The following is a 21,422-nucleotide window of genomic DNA, read 5'->3' as shown; positions in this document are numbered from 1 at the left end:
AAAATAAAACATGTTGGAAACATGTTTAAAACAATTACTGTTGCATCAATACATTTTTAACAATGGGAAACCCAGTGAAAGGATCATAAAACTGTTAAACTAACAAAATGTTTGTTTCATCAACAATATATTTTCAAGAACAGCTAGTTTCATTTAGTAACATTTGATAAACATTTACCTTCCACCATTTACATAAAAATGTATATGTGTTAATCAGTAGAAACCTTTAAAACATGCTGGAGAAATGCTTCAGCTTGTTAGATTTGTCGACTGTTTATTCAAGATCTCAGTTCTCGGCTCAGCAGACTTACACATACTGCTACAGCAGATCTCGATTCAAGAACCGGTTGCAGCAGTTTTGAATCACCAGAACACTAAATGTAAATCTGTTTCTTTCAGACATGTTCATTATTTAAAACCGATGAGCTAAAGTTACGAGCATGTGTGAAGCTAGCACTAACTGAATCCAGCTGTTTCTTATGGTGATCATCCAAGGTTACAGTGAGGAGAGGGGCAGGGCCGAGAGCCTTGGGAACGGTGGTGACGCTTCAAGCACAACTAAGGTGAGAAAAAAGGGAGCCGGGAGTGGCTAAAGTAGGCTGGAAGAGTTAGCCTTGACCCCTTAAAGAAGAGGGGAGCTCGGAGGACTCGAGGCTATGGAATGGCATCCTAATCCACCACTTAGCATAAGCAGAGGAAACATGTAAGAAGAGGGTTTCTTTCCATTAAATGTCAACTAAGAGGTGTGGTAGGCTTCAATGGCCACCACAAAGACCTTTAGGGTGGAGTGGGTCAACCCTGCGGATAGACAGGCCTGCAGGAACTCCAGAACTGTACCAAACGGGCAGTTAGCTGGGTCGAGCATTGGTCTCCACACCAAAAAGTACAGTTTTCTCATAGAGGGAGCTCTGGATGGAGGATGGTCTCAACAAACTCAGTTGAGAGATTGGAAGCTATGAGTTGTGCCTCCCCAGAGACCACACCTAAAACTTCCAAACTCCGTGCGTGGGTGCACCCTCCGCCTGTGAGAGGAAATCTCTCCTGATGGGAACCTCACATGGAGTACCATCAAAGAGAAAAATCAGGCCCAAGAACCATACCCGGCCTTGCCAGAACGGGGCTACTAACAGCAGAGAGAACCAGAGGGGACAGTGCGATGTCTCTTTAGTCATAAACACCCTGCCTCAAAAGGATGTCTGCTCCCATATTGAGATTCCCAGGAATGCGAACTGCTCTTAGCGAGAGAGGTTTGCCCAGGGACCACACAAGGATCTGGTACACTTGCCTGCACAAACAGCATGAAAACAGCCCCCCTTGGTGGTTGATATAGGAGACCACCACTATGTTGTTGGTGCGCACTAACACTTAATCTCAATTAGTCCTAATAAGGGACACGTCCATCGCTAGCCTTACACGGCGACAAGGAGCTCCCTGCACCAGGCCCTGAGCTGAGATCTAAGGTCTCCTTCACATGTCTTAAACATGCAAAGCAGGTTTCCACTCAGGAACAACCCCTTGGTCTTGAAACACCACTGTAGGGGTTTCATATACAGCAGGCCAAAAGTTATCACGTTGGATACAGCTTCTATCAGACCCAGCAGCCTGGAACTGCTTGATATTGAGTGACCAGCCTTCTCTCACTCTCGCAATTGCAGTGAGACGTATGTGCCTGCACCGTGGTCGATTCCCACACCATGCCAAAATAATTGGTTCTCTGTACTGGAGCACACTTTTCTTGCTTTACCTTTGCGTTAAGTCTTTACCCCAGCTCTTTCGTGTGAGTGAGAATGACATCTCGATGTCGAACCGCCACCCTGTCTGACTGGGCTAATATCAACCAATCATCGCACCATGTGCCTGACTCGTGAAAATGTGGGGGTGAGAATGCAAGGCCAAAGGAAGATTCGGTATTAGTAGGCTTTTGGCCCCAACAGCCAACACCAGGAACTTCCTATGATGGTGAAGGATAGAATATGCATATTTCTATATCGATCGTAACACCAGTCCTCAGACTTGATCTGAGACACCACCTATTTGAGTGTGAGCGTGTTGAACTTCATTCCCCTGACTGAGCGGTTTCAAAAGACGCAGATATGAAATAGGACACAACCCTTCATCCGTCCTTGGAATCTGAAGTACCGGCTGTAGGACCTGGACTCTGCTTTGTGAGGAGGGACCACCTGTCCTCAGAGAGTGTCTTCTTCTGTTCCATTACCAGAGCCTGTTCGGAGCCCACCAGGGTGTGGAAGGCCCCGAAGAATTAATGCACAGGAGAACCGAACTGGATTTTGTGGCCTCTCGCTACAGTGCACAGGACCCATTGAGACTCAACTACTGCCTCAACCTCCTCAGAGGAAGTGAGGTAAAAAGGTGCTCTTACTCAAAAAAAATTTATCCCAAGAGCCCCTGTATATTTAACTTCTCAAAGTGAGATAAATACATATTTTTATTACTCAGAAGTAAATGCAGCTAAATAATGTAATTAGTATACACAGTCTGGCATAGTTAGATTCATGTCAAAATGGTATATCTAACTTCTCATTGTCAGATAAGTGCCTCATTTGATTCCTCAGTATTAAATGGAGCCAAACAACCAAATAAGTAATCGCAGTCTGGTGTGGTAAGACTCACATAAAAAACTAAACTAAAACACGCATTGCAACGCCAGCATATGGGCCACTTGGTCACACAAACAATATCAATCTCCTCTGAGAAAAATAGCTGCAGCACTGAGTTCTCACTCAGAGGGGGAAGACACCGCAACCATGACCTGCTCTCTCCATGAAAACGCGGAAGTTTCAGCAATGGATAAATGGATTTGCAGCACTAAAAATTGCTTGCAGTAGCTCTGCTACTAAATTACTTTAAAAATCCACATACAGCTATCAGCTGTTCCTTCATTTTGGCTAAGCTTTCAACGTTGTTACGGAAAAGGTGAGGAAGCTACATGACCTGTGGTGCGCTTGCGGCATTCTAAAAAGTTGAGATGTTTTTAACTCGATGCGGTGCGGACGCACCTGTAAAAAACGAGCTCGCCGCACTGTGTGCGCATCGCAACCGCAACGCTTCTTGCCCGACATCTGTTGCCAGTCTCCATATAAATCCTTGTTAAAACAAGGTAAAAACATTGACTGAATTAAAACTTTTTTTTTAAATTTAACTTAAAGGTCCCATGACATGGATTATTTTCTTTTTTAAATGCTTTTTTGATGTTTCCTGAGGTGTACTTATATTGTTTGTATGATTTTTACATGTAAAATGTAGAAATAAAAGGCATTTTTATATCCTGATATTAGTCCTCTGGCTTGAATGCTCTGTTAGAAGGGGCGTGTCTTTTGTGAGACACTGAGTAAACGACAACTGTTGTGATTGGCTGACATCTCTGCATTCAAAATGCGTATTACCAGTGGAACCCCTCTCAAATTAGTTTTACTATGTTTTGTTTTACTATTACAGCTGTTGAAATTAACGAATGTTGATTATAGCTTTTTTTTTTAGATCTTTTCCCATCACATGAAAGGCTGTAGTGATGAGCATTGAGTAGACAGAGTTTATCACGTGAGTTTGTTTGTTTGTTTGTTTATCACGTGAATGCAGTGATCTCGTCATTGCAAAGCATTTTCTCTCACAAAATGCTTTCACCACAACTAACACCGAACACAATATCGACATGAATACAGTAATACAGCATAACAGTGTAATTTATTATAACGGCAGTTTGGGTAACCCCTTACAGTCACGCCCCATTTTTGGCATGGAGACAGAAATTACATACCCAAAATAAAAATGTTTCTGCTCATGATTCTTTCTGACTAAATACATGATCAACATTTGTCCACGAGCTGACACCGACGTTTACCGTTCAGGAATCGGAATCGTTTTCCTGACATAAATGACTAAATAACTGTCACTGAAATTATGTTTTATCTAAATATTGGTCAAATATCGAAGCCAGAGTTTTTAGACTTTCAATTGACGCACGGTTTATCAATAATCAGTAATAAACTGGGGCCGTTGGCGATGCTTGCAAACAAATGGGTTAATAGCAGTTATGTGCTATTCGCTTCCAAGTGGTTCCTAAAGATATTTACTTGCCTGTTTTTCGTATTACGATCCTAAAAAGGCAAAATTTTACTCACACTCGCTGTCCTGCATCAAAACACGAGGGCATATGCATTTTAGATTAATTTTGAGTGATCCCGCCAGTGAATGGTGAAATAGGTCCCTAAATAATTTGGTCCTGCCAGAATACTTGCATGGAAATTAAAATGTAAAATTATTATTATTATTTTTTTATATATCATGGAACTTATGTCTGTATCATTTCAGTGAGGTTTAAATGTGCGCGGTAAGGCGAATGTAATGTCTTGGACATTTCAGTGTGGATGAAGACTCTGGAAATAATGCCTTCTGGCTTCATGGTTAAAAGTGGCATCATCATCCGATGGAACTACGTTTGTGTCTGTCTTCCAAATCTATGCGCACTCCACACTCCAGATCAGCAGGTGCCGGTAATGCATCTTTACGCTGGTTTGTCAAAAACTGCCATAAAACACTAGTAGAAGAAGACAGAACTGTGTCATGACGTCGTTTAACGAACTTTAGCCGTGAACCTGTTTTTAGCGTCTTCGCCTAAAAAATGTATTGGTCTGCGCCGCTGGAGGAAGCGGCCTTAAACTGCCACTCGGCCAGAACGCCACGGTGAAAGGCTGAGACGCGGCGGGAAATGAGAGAGGCTTGCTGCGGTGAGAACAGGGGTGCGGCCCAGACTGGTTGGATTCCTGCTGCTGCAATCCAGCGCTCGAGGAGAGCTCGGTCTCAGGCGGCACGATCGTTGTGTCGAGCAAGGCGAGCTCGGAGCTTGCATGGTCTATTGCCAACGACGTGTGACTTGGCGAGGAGAGCAACTGTCGCGATGACGCTTAATGGTGCTCAATGGCCGTGTTTGGCTGCGTAGGAACGATCGCTGGTCCGGTAGCTCTCTTCGTTGATAGGAAAATTGGGTCTGTGATAAGGTGACAGATGAAGCGAACCAGCATGCTGATAAACCGTCAATGGATAAAGGTAAGTCAGCGATATTTATACTATGGGATTGATTACTTGATTATGGTCCACCTGTGTCGATTAGGCTCGAGTATCTGACGTGCTCCTTCCAAATCTTGTTAATAAAATGTCATTTAAATCACAATTTAAATAACAGATTTGTTTCATGCTACTAAGAGAAACAACGTGAAGTTGATCGTTTAGTCACTGGCTTAATTCACTGATGCATAAACAGTATTAAACGATTTAGAAAGAAAGTCTGTGTGAACTTGATTAATTGGCTACACATCAGAAATCACTGATCACAGATCAGGCATTAATGAACACTGTTACTCACTGTTTGTGACGGTGGTGTCAAATCCATATCGTAAATGTCTGTTTGTAACGCCTGTGCTGACATTGTGACTGGATTATATGTAAATGTTTGGGCGTTTTGAGCAGAGAAAGGGGAGGTAAACTTTCCCCTTATGATCTCATAAGGGGAAGATTCCAGATCGGCCAGTCTGAGCTCTTGTTTTCTCAGAGGCAGAGCAGGAAATATGTAAATGCACAAATGCCTGGTAGCCGTGATCTGAAATAGGATTGGTGATCTGTCACAAAACATTAAAGAGCCACAAAACGGTACTTATTGTTAGAATTTCTTTAAAAAATGACAATTTTAAAACTGAGAGTCCCAAGACATTGTTTCACACGAGAAGAAAACTGCTCTGTCTTCTCTGTCGGTATGTAGTCAATTTCCTCTTTGGGTTGCAATGTATTTTTCATTGCATGAGAATGTGAATGTGTGTAGTGTGAGAGCAGCATTGTTTGTCAGGGATGGCAACAGTAACTAAGGAGGGTGGGTCTTTGTGAATGGTCAATTGATGGTCACTCTATTTAAGCTCCAAGATCATATATGCAGATGGCAGAAACCTACAGAAGGACAAACATCACTTTAACACTTTACCTATCTGGGCATAATGGTTGTGTGGCCAGACTCAGTCTTCTTCTTAGTGAAAACGCATGACAACCCAACAAGATTCTCTAATGAACCTGAATTTCCAAGCATCAAGCTTGTTTGGAGGAAAAGCAGGTACTTCTCATCACCTGCAGAGTACCATCCCAGCAGTAAAGTGTAGTGGTTGCAGCAGAGACTGAAGGACTGAGAACACTAACCTAACATATGGGTGTGAACCGTGGATGTTTGGGAATTGCTTAGGCTGCCTCTAGGCAATTCCTGTTAGGGTGGATCAGCCTGGTCAGGGCCCCAAAGGTTGGTCGGGGAGCTTCACTTGACTTTTCGAAGATCGTCTGCTATTCCCTGTGTGTTGCTTCTGGCCTGATTTCTACATTTTGAATGTTGGAATATTGGGTTTGGTGTTACGAGTTTCCTCTTCATCTTGAGAACTTGAGGCTTGTGTTTTTTGGAGTTGGATGGTTGCATGAGCATGTCTGTGAAGCTCTGCTGTAGGTTCAGTTGTGTTGTGTTTCAAGTGTTTAATATTAAAGTTGAAAGGGAGCAGTTTCAGAGCTATGTAGAGTGCCACATGGTGTTCAGTTTTGATGAGTACTACTTGTCAATGATCCAAATTTGTGCACTGTGGATTGAGGTGGTTTTTTCATATTATAAGCTCTATGTAAATGCCAGCGGAGATCAGGACAACTAGTTGAGCCCCAGAGACAGATCCTCAGTGAAGACCTTGTCTCTTAGACGGCCACCAGGACAAGAACACAGGAACCAGATTAGTCCTCTGTACAATCTGACTTTGCTGCAGCATGGATCAACCTACTGGGTCCTCTGGCCTGCAGACTGAGCCTGCTCTCTCCTACGCTTTTTTCTCCATTCTGCCACTTATGGCATTTTGGTTCCTTGTCACGGTCACCTCTGGCTTGCTTAGTTGGGGACACTTCTTTTACAGAAATATCATCGACTTGATTGCATAGATAATATTTAAACTGATTAGAGCTGGATGGTGACATTAATTAATTCATTGATGAGCTGCTTTAAACTGCGAATTGAGTGTGACATTTTGCATTATTCACACACTATTTTCCTATTTGATACTGTAAAGCTGCTTTGACACAATCTGTATTGTTAAAAGCACTACATTAAAAAAATTGAATTGACTTGTCAAGAGTAGAAGCTAAATGTAACCAACATTTTAGATGTTGAAAACCCAATCCAGAGCAATCAGAACATCAGATTGAATGTTCACCTTCCAACAGGAAAATTACTTTAAGCACAATGCAAGAGTGGCTTATAAGCAACTCGGTGAATGTCCTTCAGTGGCCCAGCCACAGCCTGGGATTGAACCTAATCAAATATTTCTGGTGAAATCTGAAAATGTGTCTGTGCCCCCATCCAACCTGGAAGAGCTTGAGGAGAAGAATGGCAGATAATTGCCAAAAGATGATGATCAAAGCTTGTCACATCATACTAAAAAATACTTGAGGCTGTAAAGTTGCTCCAACTAAGTACTGAGTTGAGGGTTGTAATAAGTTTGCTTAATATTTTACAAATCAAACAAATTGAGCCCACTACATTATGATTTTTACATAAATCATTATATAATAAGTTATTATAATAAATTCGTAATACAATTAAAATATTAAATTATTTACATTATATACTAAAGTACCTTTTTTTCCCCCAGAGATGCTTTTAGAAATATTGCATCCTTGGACGATTGGACTGTGTCTAGTCCACAGCAATGGCACAGAGACGATGGAAGGAACTGTGGTGTTTTCGTATGCACAGTGAGTTAACTGTATCATGTTAATGTTGTTAATATGTATTCTATAATATAATACATGATTGATGAATATAACTGATTCGGTTAAATAATTCTTTGAGTAGATGGCAGAGATGGAAGCTAAAAGTATTAAAATGTACCAGGAAATTCTGCACACTGAACAGATGGGATACCTTCGTCTTTACCATGACTCATGCATGGTGAAACATCTGCAACCAGAGGTAACCCTTGAAATTCAAAAGGTTTACAGTTTACAGAGTATGTAAAGCTCAACATGAAAGTTTATCCTAGGACTTTTCACCCGGAGTCAAAATAGTCCAGAGTGCAACACAGACCAGCTGTATGGCCCAGGATGAAGGAGTTTGCATTTATCAAAAATATCGATCAAAGTATGTGATGACAATTTTATTTCCTTATGAACTACAATTTGATTAAGCAGTTACACTAATTGTTATCATTTATCTGTATGCAGAGTAATGCACTCATGAATAGTCACTGGACTGGATTCAATGTGACTGCGCTGATATCAGCCTTGAAACGATCACAGAGGAAACCTCATTCAGCTGTGGATGTGACACTAACCATGTGCATATCTTTAAGAAGTATGTTATACCTTAAATTATATATTCTTTATTAAAAAGTACAATATATGTTTAATGCTACTTTGATTTTACAGAAAATTGGCACCATTTTAATACTAATATCCTAGCTATCTTTTTTAGTATTGTTATTTACAAAGATGTAGTCTCTCACTGACTTTTTACTTTTGTAATGTTTTTTATGAGTCTACATGTTGTATACCGTAGCAATATAATCTGTTATAGCTAGAAACGTTGACATTTCTTACATTTGTCTAATTTTGGTTACATTCCAGAGACTGCACGAAGGCTAGAGAAACGGCTCAATCTGATCCAGCAGGATGCTTTCATTTAAACATCACACATTTTCTCCAAAGCTAAGGATGAAACTTAGAAAAACGTTTAGTTTTTTGATGAAGAGAAGGTATTTCCCTGGACAACACAACTTACATTCTTGAAGTTTTGACCTCTGCGGTATATACACAGAAACTCTGATACAGTACATGGGACAATATCATTAAATGCACTGTACATATATCTTTCATAATTGTATTTTCTTCTTTTTTTTTAAAGCTTACACTGTTAATGCTGCAAATGACTGAGGGCTTTCACAGGCTCCAGGCAGAAATGGCTTTACAGTCAAACATTGCTTTGGAGTAAGTCTTTCTTTTACTGTTGTTGTTTTTTTTTCGTTCATCCTTAAAACATGTCTGAAAAGCTTATATCCGTGTCTTATTTTTCTTTTAAAGGGTCAAATGTTCAAGTCCACCATGGTTTTGATGGCACTTCATCAGTAGGAGTGTAATCCTGTATGAAGAGGGTGGTCTGCTGAACAACTGTACTTTAGGACCAAATGTTCTTGTAGCCCTGTCCCCATATTCTTTCAAATTTCTCCAAGTAGTTTAAGATCAATAATATCACTGACATTGAAGACTGTATGTTAACATTGTTATATAAATACTGATTTTAGATACAGTACCGGTCAAAATTTTGGACACATTAATACTAGTCTCTTATTATCATCAAGCCTGCTCAAAACCAATTTGATCAAAAATACAGAAAACACAGTAATATTGTGAAATATTACACTTAAAAATAATGATTTTCTAATTGAATATACTTTAAAATATAATTTTTTCCATGATCAAAACTGTATTTTCACCAACCATTACTCCAGTCTTCAGTGTCTATGATGACAAAAAAAGATTCCCTCTGTAAAAACATTTGACTTTAATGTCAAAAAAATTTAAAACATTTTTTGAAACTGACTTCATCTAGTGTTCAGATTTTTGTAATAGACATTTATGCAAATTAGCGCATATTTCATTAAATAATGCATCATTTGCATATTTAAATTTTTTTTTTTTTGCAATAATCAATGTAATCAATCAACTGGGTAAGTAAGGTGACAACTATTAGTTATTTTTTTGCCCTATTCACCTGCAGTGTCTCGCCTTAAGGTATATTATGTATATATATATATGTGTGTGTGTGTGTGTGTGTGTATATATATATATACCCATTATTACTCCAACTAGTACTAAAATAATATCTTGAAAGTTTAAGAACCAAAAATAAACTAAACTAAAATAAAAGCTTTTATTGACATAAATGCCAGTGAACACCAAATATTGGGATGTGCCTATCAATAGATAGGTTAAACATAGCCTCCATTGAAGAATATGAACTTCATCAGTAGGAGTGTACTCCTGGAGGCTTTCCTAAACATAGCCTCCATTGAATGACCCGCACACTGATTCACACATGACAGAGAACGGAAATAACACAAGTGGCGCTAAACCGGATCAAAGAACCAAGCAACAAACATGCTGTTGAAGATCACAAAATATTGTGCAGTTTATTTGTACTGCCACCACTGCTTTGTTAGAGAGATCATGTGTAAATGTGTAACTGAAGTCACAGAAGGCTCCAATTTTGAAGGGCATAGCTGGAACTCTGGAACCTTGGGACCTAAATTCAGAAGCAAATGAAGAGTGTGTGTGTGTGTGTGTGTGTGTGGTCATGTGAGTGTAGTAGCTTCTCTCTCCGTTTATTTTCTTTGTACACGGTCAAACTTCATCACCAAAAAGCATGGTTTATCTTTACCTTGGAATGTTGTGGAGGTGTGTTTGAAAGTAATTTAATGACTTTAACCTCTATAAATATGTTTTTATTACCTTTGCTGAAGTTTGTTTTGTACTCCAAACTGTATTTGGCAGGTACACATTTCAGTAAGAACTCCAATCATCCTCAGGATAAAACAACAACTGGAATGCCAATGTAGTGGTTTTTGTTTCCCAAAGCCAAACAGGTAAAATACTACATGCGGCCATTAAACTCACAGGCAACATATTGGAAGTAAAACAAATTTATTGATGTTCACAGTTAAGTAACTAAACAATCTAAACCGTAAATATGATTAATTGTGTGTGGTTATATCTTTACAGGCAATGTCATAGATCTGATGAACTTCCTTTTTGAAAAAGTAATCCCAGACGCTCTTCCCTACATGGAGATCCACAAAATCACTCTCAGCCCAGTGTGACAGACCCTGGAGGTTCAGTCAAGGGGGGGTCTGAATCCAGCACAGCTGCCTGCAGCATCAGGAAACTCTCGGCATACACGCAGCACAACACAAGACGGGACATCCACCCTGATCGTCCTGCTCAGATAGCCCCAGCACCAGCTCACAAAACTCCTGTGTGCCAAGTGCCTGTACCGCCTAATGGGAAAGACAACCACAAAGACATCTGCCTAGTTATCTGCTATTATTCTGAATACATGACTCATGTTCTAATAGTTATTTCCTGGATTTGTAATAAAACATACTAAACATTACAGCTGTTTTTGTATTGAATTATTGTATCGTTTTCATTTAAACATACTATTGTGTGCTGTTTGCTTTAATTGTAATGACCTGACTGCTTTACAAAACAGCTATTGCATTGAACACAAAATGATTAAATAGACTTGTGTGAAATGATATAACTCTTACTTTTCTATTCCTTTGAGTTTCAAGGGTCCATAGTCAGCTTTGTAAATATTAAGTGCATTCTGTAGTGAATACACATTTAGGCAAACCGGTTCAAAGCCTGGGTGCTGGGTTATGCAGGTAAGTGTGTCTGGTACCTGGTTAATCCTTCTAACAATCTAAAAAACAAGAACAATACACTTCTATTTGTTATACTGTACATGCATACATACAGTTATGAAAATCTAGATGGTGCAGGCTTTTGCGTTGTTACCGTAACTGATGATATTCAGTGTTAAATGACGTGGCATGAGCTGAATGGTTCATGTTACATACACACAGTCAATGAGCTTGATACCTTACACTTAAAGGGATAGTTCACTCTCAGATTAAATTTTGGTATGTTTTAGCTTACCTCAAGGACATCCAAGATGTAGGTTTCTCTGTTTCCTCAGTATTTCCCATTTTGATATTTTTATGTCCAACCGTTCTTGTCTGTGACTCATATAATGGAGGTCTATGGTCACCACCTCAAAGAGCATGCACAGAGGAGTCCAAATTAAACAATTCCCCATCGTAAGTACACACTGATGACCTAAGACACGAAATGAGCGGTTTGTGTGAGAATACGAACAGTATTTATATTGTTTTTACCTCTTGTACACAACCACGTCCAACTGATCTGAGTGCACGAGTGCTTCCTGATGTGATGCGCGCTCTGGCTTTAGTCTGTGCAAGCGCGGAAGTGATCTCTCACGCGTGTACATCACTCATTGTTTACACTTACTGTCTATGGTTTACACAGATTTCAGAAGTATTACCTTTCACTGTGAAGATCTAAACATATTTAGACGTACAGGAAATTGCAATGGAAGACGATTTCGATATATCAACAGACAACATTGAATTTTTTTCACAAACATATTAATTTGAACCAGAATACACAGATCAAGTACTCCGGAGCGATCCGCTGCAGCAGCACGTCTTCAAGCCTCAGAGACAGAGATCTCTTCAAAATTGGTGGTGTTTTAGTAGCAAGTGTTGTGAGATGCCAACAGAAGTGGAGAGCATATGTTGTCACGAATGGAACAACTACAAGACAACGACGAGGACATCGACAGTATCGCATCACACACCTGCCTGACTGAAGATCCTGAGTTTTCTCCACTGTTGAGACGCAGTGTTTTGCACGTTGTGTTTAGTTTGCCACGTATAAACTGGAGGCAACGTCCAATGCCAGAGGGACCCAATGGCACGCTGTCAATAGAGTGAGTAATGTGTTGTATTTTTATTATTATCGCAACGATTATAGGGTGCATTATAAGCCAATTAATTAATTACAATTACTGCATTATATTTCAGACAGTGCAGATTGGTGGTGTATCGTGTGGTAAACAGTAAACAATGAGTGATGTACACGTGTGAGAGATCACATCCGGGGCTTTCCACGCTTGCACAGACTAAAGCCAGAGCGCACATGTCACATCAGGAAGCACTCGTGCACTCAGATCAGTTGGATGTGGTTGTGTAGAAGAGGTAAAAACTATATAAATACTGTTTGTTTTCTCACACAAACCGCTCGTTTCATGTCTTCGGTCATCAATGTGTACTTACGATGGGGAATTGTTTAATTTTGACTCCTCTGTGCATGCTCTTTGAGGTGGTGACCATAGACCTCCATTATATGAGTCACAGACAAGAACCGTTTGACCTAAAAATATCAAAATGGAAACTACTGAGGAAACAGAGAAACCTACATCTTGGATGTCCTTGAGGTAAGCTAAAACATACCAAAATTTAATCTGAGAGTGAACTATCCCTTTAAATGGCTGGTTAGCATTCACTTCAGCACTTGCAGCACGCCTCAAGAGTTCGTCTGAACACTCCACCTTCCCCAGCTTCACCTGTGTGGAGCTGCTAAGGGTTATTTTATTTTCATGTGTGCAGCGGCAGTATGTCTTTATGTTCACGGCACCCAGCAGCAATAATCTACAACTACAGCAATTAGAAACAGCAGCAGGTCTTTTACACCATGAGTCCACTGTCATTACAATTATATATAAATATATATATATATAAATTTTTATATTACACACAGAAAAACTGAGTAGATACAAAATGCTAAATGTTTTGAAATAATGACTTAATTTAAGTGAAAAAAGCTGTCCAAACCTGCCTGGCACTACGTGAAAGAGTGACTGCCACAGGAACAACGGGAATCAAGCGTTTGTGATACCTGGCTATGAGTCTTTCACGTCGCTGTGAGGGAATTTTGTCCCACTCTTCTCTGCAGAATTTAAATCAGACACTTTGGAGGGTTTTAAAACATGAATGGACAGTTTTAGTTAAAATACATACTGTCCTGTAAAAAATAAAAAGCAGCATTTAATAAACATCACAACAATATATTATAATATATTATAGTAAAGTACATAGAATTGTTATTATTATTAACAATTAAAAGTTTGGAAACTTTACAGTTTTTAACGAATTTAAAATAACTATTTTTTGCTCATCAAGGCTGAATTTATTTGATCAAAATGAAGTACAAAATATTAATAAATTAAAAACAAAACAAAATATTGTGAAATATTATTACAATTACAAAAAGTTCTTGAATTTCTTTAGATCACGGCGTTATGTGTTGCTCTTTAAAGTCCATGTTTGCAGGTTAACCACCACTGTCGATTAATGGGTACATAAATCACTCAAGATATGTATAGCATTTTTAAAATGTCTCAAAAATGGTCTTAAAGACCAGTTTTTTACGTTTTTGGTATTAATATTTTTTTTTACGCAATTCGGTGATGACGTCACGTTGGGGAGACATGGAGGAAAGCATGCTTCACTTTGTCAGACAGTTTCTGTTTAAGTGATTTCTTGATTCAACTGGTCTGGCAGTAATCAGGCCTGTGCATGGCTAGTGAAATTTAACTCCGCTTTCTAAAATAATGTGGTTAATCAGCTCTTTCATGATTTCAATTCATTTTTCACTTATAGGCAGGCAGGTTTGGACAACTTTTTTCCTCTAATAAATTAAATCATCATTTAAAAACTGATTTTTTTATTTCCTTGCATTTTCTTTGTGTAATATTAAAACTAGTTTATTGATCTGAATCTTTCAAATGTGACGTATGCAAAAAACAAAACAAAAAACCAGAAAGGGGCAAAAACTTTTGTAACCCATTTATATAGAATGGTGATTAAACAGACTTGGAACTACCAGTGTGTTAGACTGTTTTACTGCCAATCAGAATCCAGTATTCACACACACACACACACACACAAATTACAGAATAAAAAATAAAAATAAATTGTGTGCCTTGTACTTACCTGAGGAATCTCCAAACAGCATTTATTTTCTTTTTCCGTTGGCATAACAGCACAATTTTCACAGGTACACCTACAGATTATCAATAGCAACTGATTAATTTTTATTTTATTTACAAGACAGCAGTGTGTAACTGACAACAAAAATGATTTTCAATTTACAGAAAATGTTGATGGAACAATAAAGGCTTTTATAAAAAAGGTTGTTGTTTTTTTATAATATAACTGTGATAAGTATTCATATACTTGTCAGATCCAAGATGTATAAACCTTATGTAGTAAACATCAGTTTCGCACTGTTGGTAAATATTAAAGTTTAGAGTAATAACTTTCTGTAATGTCTTTGGTTTCATTAAAATAAAAAGCTAGTATAACCTAAAATTAAACAAATAAACTGGAAGTCAACAGTTGACGATAAGGACTAACCACGCGGTCACAGGCTGGAGCATCCTTGGTATTTGAGGTGAAGTAGGTTCATCGTCTTGAAATTCAGGGTCAGACTCTGGCTCGAACATATATGGTTGAAACACTGGACGCTGGACGTTTCCAAAACAATTCCCCTCACGTACTGATGGGGGAGTTTAAAGTTAGTTTACGAAGCAAAACTGTTATCCAATCATAGCAGTGGGTGTTATTGTGCCTAAAAAAACTGTGTTTCTCAAGCCGGCCTCAAAACCAGGTTAGAAAATAGCCAATTACTTTTTGACATTTCTGAATTTAAAATCCTGAGAATGTCATAAGTGGTCCTCAGACAATAGTATAAAATAATAAAAAATAAAACTTTAAGTGTGACTTTGAGGTACTTCATCCACCACTGTAAAGATCCCAATACAGCTCTCTGTGCTGGACATTTTACAATCTAGTTGAGTTTAATGACGGATTCACCTAAAAGCTTCCCCCCTTTGTTTCTCAAAACTATCCCAATTGCACTTCGAGGGGGTTCCCAGATAAAAATTACATTTCGGGGGAAGCTGTAGTTCATTTACAATCTACACAAAATCAAAGGCGATTCATTGCCAATTTTAGTGTAGTTTGTGTAGCTTGTGTATTAACTTTGGCTCTGTGTTTTAAATGTTGGTCCAGCTGAACCAGTTTGGCCAAATCCACAGTTGTTTTTCATGACCGCTGGTTGAAGGAGCACCAATCCAAATAACATGATATTTAGCCCCTAAAATGTGAATTTTACCAAGGGAACCTCACCCAATTTTTTTTTAAATTTTATCCCCGTAACAAAATCTTTATCAGGGAACTCCCTCAAAATGTGATTAGGCTAGTTTTGAGAAGAAAAAAAACCTGGCAACCGTGATCTGAATGCACATGCTAGAGATATACTACTAATCAAAGGAGAGCCTTTACTGACGAGATGGCCATTGATATGGTCATGATCTGTTTTTGTTTAGTTTTCTGTGATTCCCTTTCTCCTGGCTTTTTAATTAATTAGTCATTATTAGTTAACTTCCTCCACCTGTTTTCCCCTCATCAGCTGCCTTATCTAAAGTCTTCTTGCTGTTTGGCATTTTGTCTGTTCTTGTTGATGTTTATTCGTTAATCTAATGTGGATTTATTTACCTGTCTCCTGGACAATCCGTAAAAATATTTTTTTGGCTCTCCTTCATCCTCGTGAGTGTGCACATCACCAGCCCATAACACACATGAAAATTGCATTTTGATTTTTACACAGCCCTAGACCAGCAAACTTCAAATCTTGGTATTTGTTGGCTTATATGTGATCAGTGCAAACTATTCTTCAATTAGAGCTTTTATGTAGTGTTTACTAGGGCTGAGCAATTAATAAAAATATGGTTTTGGTCTCCAACTACTAACACAATAAGCAAGCTAAAATGATTATTGCATACCATTCAGGATTGGTCGGATCGATCGGTTGCACTTTATTTTACAGTACGTGTACTTACATGTAGTTATAGTTTACTTACGGTGTATTCATCTAAGAAAGTTCTGGTAATACAAGGTATCTACATGGGGTAGGGTTAGGTTTAAGGGTAGGTTCAGGGTTAGTACCTAGTTATTACATAGTTATTGTAATTACTATAATAAGTACATAGTATGTACATATGGAAAAGAACTGTCAAATAAAGTGCTACCGATCGATCCTAATATCGATATCAATGTTGGTATTGGTAGGTACATTTTTACAGTGAGAGATGAAACGGTACAGTGAAAATATAATCGCGCAATAAACAGTAAAATTGTTTGTTCTACAAGCCTGTTTGTTTATAATCAAGACAACACATTAAATTACTATAATACGAAACATTGGTTTGCAATATCAAGCGGTAAAACAATCTGAAGCTCAAAAAATTGCTTCTAAAGATTTCAGCTAATTGCTGAAAGCTGATGAGACTGAAATCCAGACATATTAAATTCAGAAATGGCCATACCTGCTCCTACGGGGAAAATAAGGCGGATACAAACACTTTAAAAATAATAAAAATAATAAACATGAAAAAGAGCATGTTGTGTTCATATCCTGTGAAGCTTACTTACAAATAGTTGCATCACAAGTAAGTACCTTTTAATATTACTTCATTAATACATTAAGCCACGTTATGTTTTCCTTTGTAACTCTTTTCTGTGGGAGGATAATGCTTAACTTTTTTTAAACACTTTTGACCTGATTCAGCATGTGCGTGTACCCTCACACAATCATGGGTAACATACTCTAGATTTACTCAATCAGTAGGGGTCTAAACATTTCAAACCTTTTTATTAATGATTAAGCACTATCTGATCACTCAGGTATTTTTTTAAAAATTGATCTCTGCTACCGCTGAATCTAGAACTGTTTCTGTCCGAAAGAGACGCATTAGCAAGAACACTAGTGTGCTATTTATGTAGGCTATATCTTTAACACTCTATTGATCTTCTCCTTGATTGCTTTAACTCAAGAGTTAAGAATGTTATTGATGATACTGCTCCTGTGAAAGCCAGCAAAAACACGGGTAGACAAAAATCAGCTTGGAGAAAATCCACAGCAGTTTAAAAAGACAATGCAGAAAAGCTGAGCTGATATGGCGGAAGACAAAACTTGAAATTCACTATAGAATCTATGAAGTCTTCATGCTTTTAATGTAAAGCTAGCCAAAGCTAGATATATTTTCTTCTCAAACCTTATAAACAGTAACTTAGGGTGCTTTCCTATGTTTTGGTGCACACCTAGGTTCGATTGACATCAGAGTTTGGTTCTGGTTCTGACCAAAATAAAATAATATGAATGCATTACAGCGAGGGCAGGGGGAGCAATCAAACAATGGTTTGGGACCAGGCAAGCAAACCAGGTGTGAAAGCATCCTTGCACTCTTTTGGCTACTGCTTAGAGACTTCCTTTCATAGGCAAGATAATTGAAAAGGTAATTTTTAAATCAGCACAACAAATATGTAAAATCAAACTGATACCTGGATAGTTTTCAATCTGGTTTCCAAATGCTTTACAGCATAGCGCTCATAAGGATAATAAATTCTATTCACTTAAATTCTGATTCTGGCAAAATATCGGTGCTGGTATTGCTAGATCATAACATACTACTAGAGAGACTGGAAAACTGGGTCGGGCTTTCTGGGATGGTACTCAAATGGTTCAGATCATACTTAGAAGAGAGAGGCTATTATGTGAGTATAGGAGAGCATAAGTCTAAGTGGACGTCCATGACATGTGGAGTCCCACAAGGGTCAATTCTAGCACCGCTCTTGTTTAGCCTGTATATGCTTCCACTGAGTCAAATAATGAGAAAGAACCAAATGGCCTACCACAGCTATGCTGATGATACCCAGATTTACCTAGCCTTATCTCCAAATGACTACAGCCCCATTGACTCCCTCTGCCAATGCATTGATGAAATTAATAGCTGGATGTGCCAGAAATGTCTTCAGTTAAACAAGGAAAAAACTGAAGTCATTGCATTTGGAAACAAAGATGAAGTGTTCAAGGTGAATGCATACCTTGACTCTAGGGGTCAAACAACTAAAAATCAAGTCAGGAATCTTGGTGTGATTCTGGAGACAGACCTTAGTTTCAGTAGTCATGTCAAAGCAGTAACTAAATCAGCATACTATCATTTAGAAAACATTGCAAGAATTATATGTTTTGTTTCCAGTCGAGACTTGGAGAAACTTGTTCATGCCTTTATCACCAGCAGGGTGGACTATTGTAATGGGCTCCTCACTGGCCTTCCCAAAAAGACCATTAGACAGCTGCAGCTCATCCAGAACGCTGCTGCCAGGATTCTGACTAGAACCAGAAAATCTGAGCATATCACACCAGTCCTCAGGTCCTTACACTGGCTTCCAGTTACATTTAGGATTGATTTTAAAGTACTTTAACTCGTATATAAGTCACTGTTGCCTAGGACCTAAATACATTGCAGATATGTTCATTGAATTTAATCTTAACTCATTACACTACATTTCCTGCAATCTGAAATGATTGCACTGTATTTTATGCAAAATTATTTTCTATTTTTGCCATAATCGCGCAGCCCTTGTGTTTACCCAAATGATCGTTAAGCTACAGGCACATTAAATAACATGGTTCTGTGTTTGCTTTGGCCACTGTATTAAAGCCATGGTTAGTCACCAGAAATACGAGCCCATTACGGAGACTAAAGCTTTAATAAGGATGAAACTGTACATATTAAAAGCTGACATAAACAGCAGTTGAATTTACCAATAACAGCACATCTAAAAAGTATTAGACAACTACAAAGAAAAAAACTGAAACATCCTGCAAGAGTTGTGCTTGTATAGGCTCCTCTTCCGTCATTTTTCTGGGTTTGATTTGGGCTCAAACTAACAAGACATTATTGACGGCTTTGTATTCAATACACTAGAGCACAAGCATACATGAGTGAAATAAGACTTTGAGAATGAAACCTACCTGTTTGTTCCTCAGTAACTTCTTGTTTGACTCTAACATCTTCTTCAATTGTCACCTCTTCCCTCTCCTCTTTAATAAACACCATCTCTGTTTGTTCCTCAGTATCTTCACGTTTAACTCTAAAATCTTCTTCAATTTTCACCTCTTGCCTTTCCTCTTTAATTAACACCATCTCTATTCGTTGTTCCTCATGATCTTCTTGTTTGATAGTAAATGCTTCTTCAATCTTCATGTCTTCGCTCTCGACTTTAATAAACGCCATCTTTATATCAGTGTCTTGTGGATCTCAGTCGCTTCAGTTTATCTGTGTGTTTGAGACGAGAATAATTAACAGACAGATCTCTGTGTGTCTCAGTCAGCTCCCTAGTTCAGTAGTCAGCGCACTAGTAAAGGAGTCGGTCAACAAATCAACTATTTGATTAGTTGATTTAATGACCGATTATCGATTAGGCTGTGCGATTATTTTCTAAGGATGTGAACCGTGAACGAGCACGTCTTACCCCCAAAGACTGGTTCGGTTGACTGTGATTGCTCAGACGCGGTTGGTGTGAAGAAGTGGACCAGAGTGCTTCAGTTGAATTAGTGCGGTACATGCAGTGTGAGCGCTAACACCGGAGCAGAGCACTACTGATAATTGCAGCATGATTACCTGAACATTTCTGACCGGCAAACGCAATAGATTTATAAAGCAATATGTTGTGAGATGGTCTTCTGTGTCACCGCGAAAATAATGACGAATAAATATTCGAGTGCATGTTGAAAAAACAAAGCTGAACAATTTAATACAAACGAGTTTTTCGTTAAATAAATCAATTCGTGTTAAAAAAAAATCGTCAGTAAGCCTATTGCGGTTTTTCTTTTTAAATGTGAAGAATGACAGGTGCCAAATACTTTTGAAATCCACATCCCTATTATGGAGCAGATGAAATACATATACTCATTTATTAATCAATTATCAATGTGAAATCTACCTCTTTATGACACTTTTTCAAAACTTTATTTGAATATTAACATTAGATATCTCAACATAGCTATTAAACTGTTGTCAGTCAAGCTGTCATTTAAAATCAGGACATCATTGGTAATGTTAATGTTTTAGTGATTATGCAAATGAAAAGTATTTTTATTCGTTGTTTGTTGATTTTTAAATATAAAACTTGGTTAAGTGATTTATGTGTCTGTATAACCGTGATCATTTTGGTCACTATAACCGTGATTTATCTCCATACCGTTACATCCCTACTTTTCAGTCTGGCTTTTTCTTGTTTTCTAACACACAATTCATAATTTCCTCACAACTATAAACACAAACTCAAAACCCCAACTTGCAAAGCCTCAAACTTCCAGGTCCAAATAAAACATTCTAGTCAAACATCAAATTTTCTTCTTTCTAAATCTGATAACGCACAAAACTTCTACAAAAAGTCTACTTTCTTGACAAACAGTTGTGAGACAAATCACACAGGACTTCTTAGACGAGAAGCAGTAAATAGAACTGGTTCATAAGAGTCATTTGATTTAACTGAAGCTCAGCTGGTTTTTATTAGTTATGTTACTCTATCATTACTATAACAGTGAGCAAGCGGTGTGTTTATAATGCACTTTACGGGGAGTGAAGTGAGACGCATCTTTCCTGTAACTCGAGTGTGAATGTGCTTTACTATAAAAACTACGCTCATTTCTGTTTATTAGATATATTATAACACTAGCCTGCATTAAAACATATTTAATTCATTTCAAAGTCATCTGCAAAACTGTCTGAACGATTAGTATTGATATTAACGCTTTAAATTATTAAAAACACAAACCTTTCTTCAGCTAAAACACAGATGCAGGGGCGCGATGCAACCTTGTGACGTCATGTCGACACGCCAAAA

General features: G+C 38.2%; 2 protein-coding genes and 1 long non-coding RNA gene across 5 annotated transcripts in view; 2 read left to right on the top strand and 1 right to left on the bottom strand.

Annotated features, from left to right (window-relative positions):
* LOC113067570 (uncharacterized) overlaps positions 1–8,161 on the top strand; it is a 15,861-nt gene extending 7,700 nt beyond the window's left edge. Inside the window, exons 2-3 of one of the 2 annotated variants that reach the window (XR_003279407.1) lie at positions 7,677–7,996; positions 8,067–8,161. This is a non-coding gene — a long non-coding RNA (uncharacterized LOC113067570). Of the gene's footprint in view, positions 1–7,676 lie in introns of both variants that reach the window. The other variant, XR_003279408.1, reaches the window with a different exon arrangement.
* The window catches only part of LOC113066531 (gastrula zinc finger protein XlCGF57.1-like), a 1,043,158-nt gene that overhangs the window by 238,400 nt on the left and 783,336 nt on the right, over positions 1–21,422 (top strand). The gene's annotated exons all lie outside the window — the stretch shown is intronic.
* LOC113066412 (gastrula zinc finger protein XlCGF57.1-like) overlaps positions 1–21,422 on the bottom strand; it is a 23,814-nt gene extending 2,392 nt beyond the window's left edge. The window contains exons 1-6 of one of the 2 annotated variants that reach the window (XM_026238316.1): positions 21,354–21,422; positions 19,546–19,849; positions 15,081–15,222; positions 14,658–14,727; positions 11,349–11,503; positions 10,708–11,075 (exon numbers count right to left, since the gene is read on the bottom strand). In XM_026238316.1, the coding sequence (XP_026094101.1) occupies positions 10,913–11,075; positions 11,349–11,503; positions 14,658–14,727; positions 15,081–15,222; positions 19,546–19,807 (792 nt within the window). In that variant the 5' untranslated portion in view covers positions 19,808–19,849; positions 21,354–21,422 and the 3' untranslated portion in view covers positions 10,708–10,912. Of the gene's footprint in view, positions 1–10,707; positions 11,076–11,348; positions 11,504–14,657; positions 14,728–15,080; positions 15,223–19,545; positions 19,850–21,353 lie in introns of those variants that run through there. The other variant, XM_026238311.1, reaches the window with a different exon arrangement.

Source organism: Carassius auratus, chromosome 4 (genome assembly GCF_003368295.1).
Source record: "Carassius auratus strain Wakin chromosome 4, ASM336829v1, whole genome shotgun sequence".
NCBI lineage: Eukaryota > Metazoa > Chordata > Actinopteri > Cypriniformes > Cyprinidae > Carassius > Carassius auratus.
Note: the sequence above shows the minus strand (reverse complement) of the source record. Positions and strands in the feature narration are given on the sequence as shown.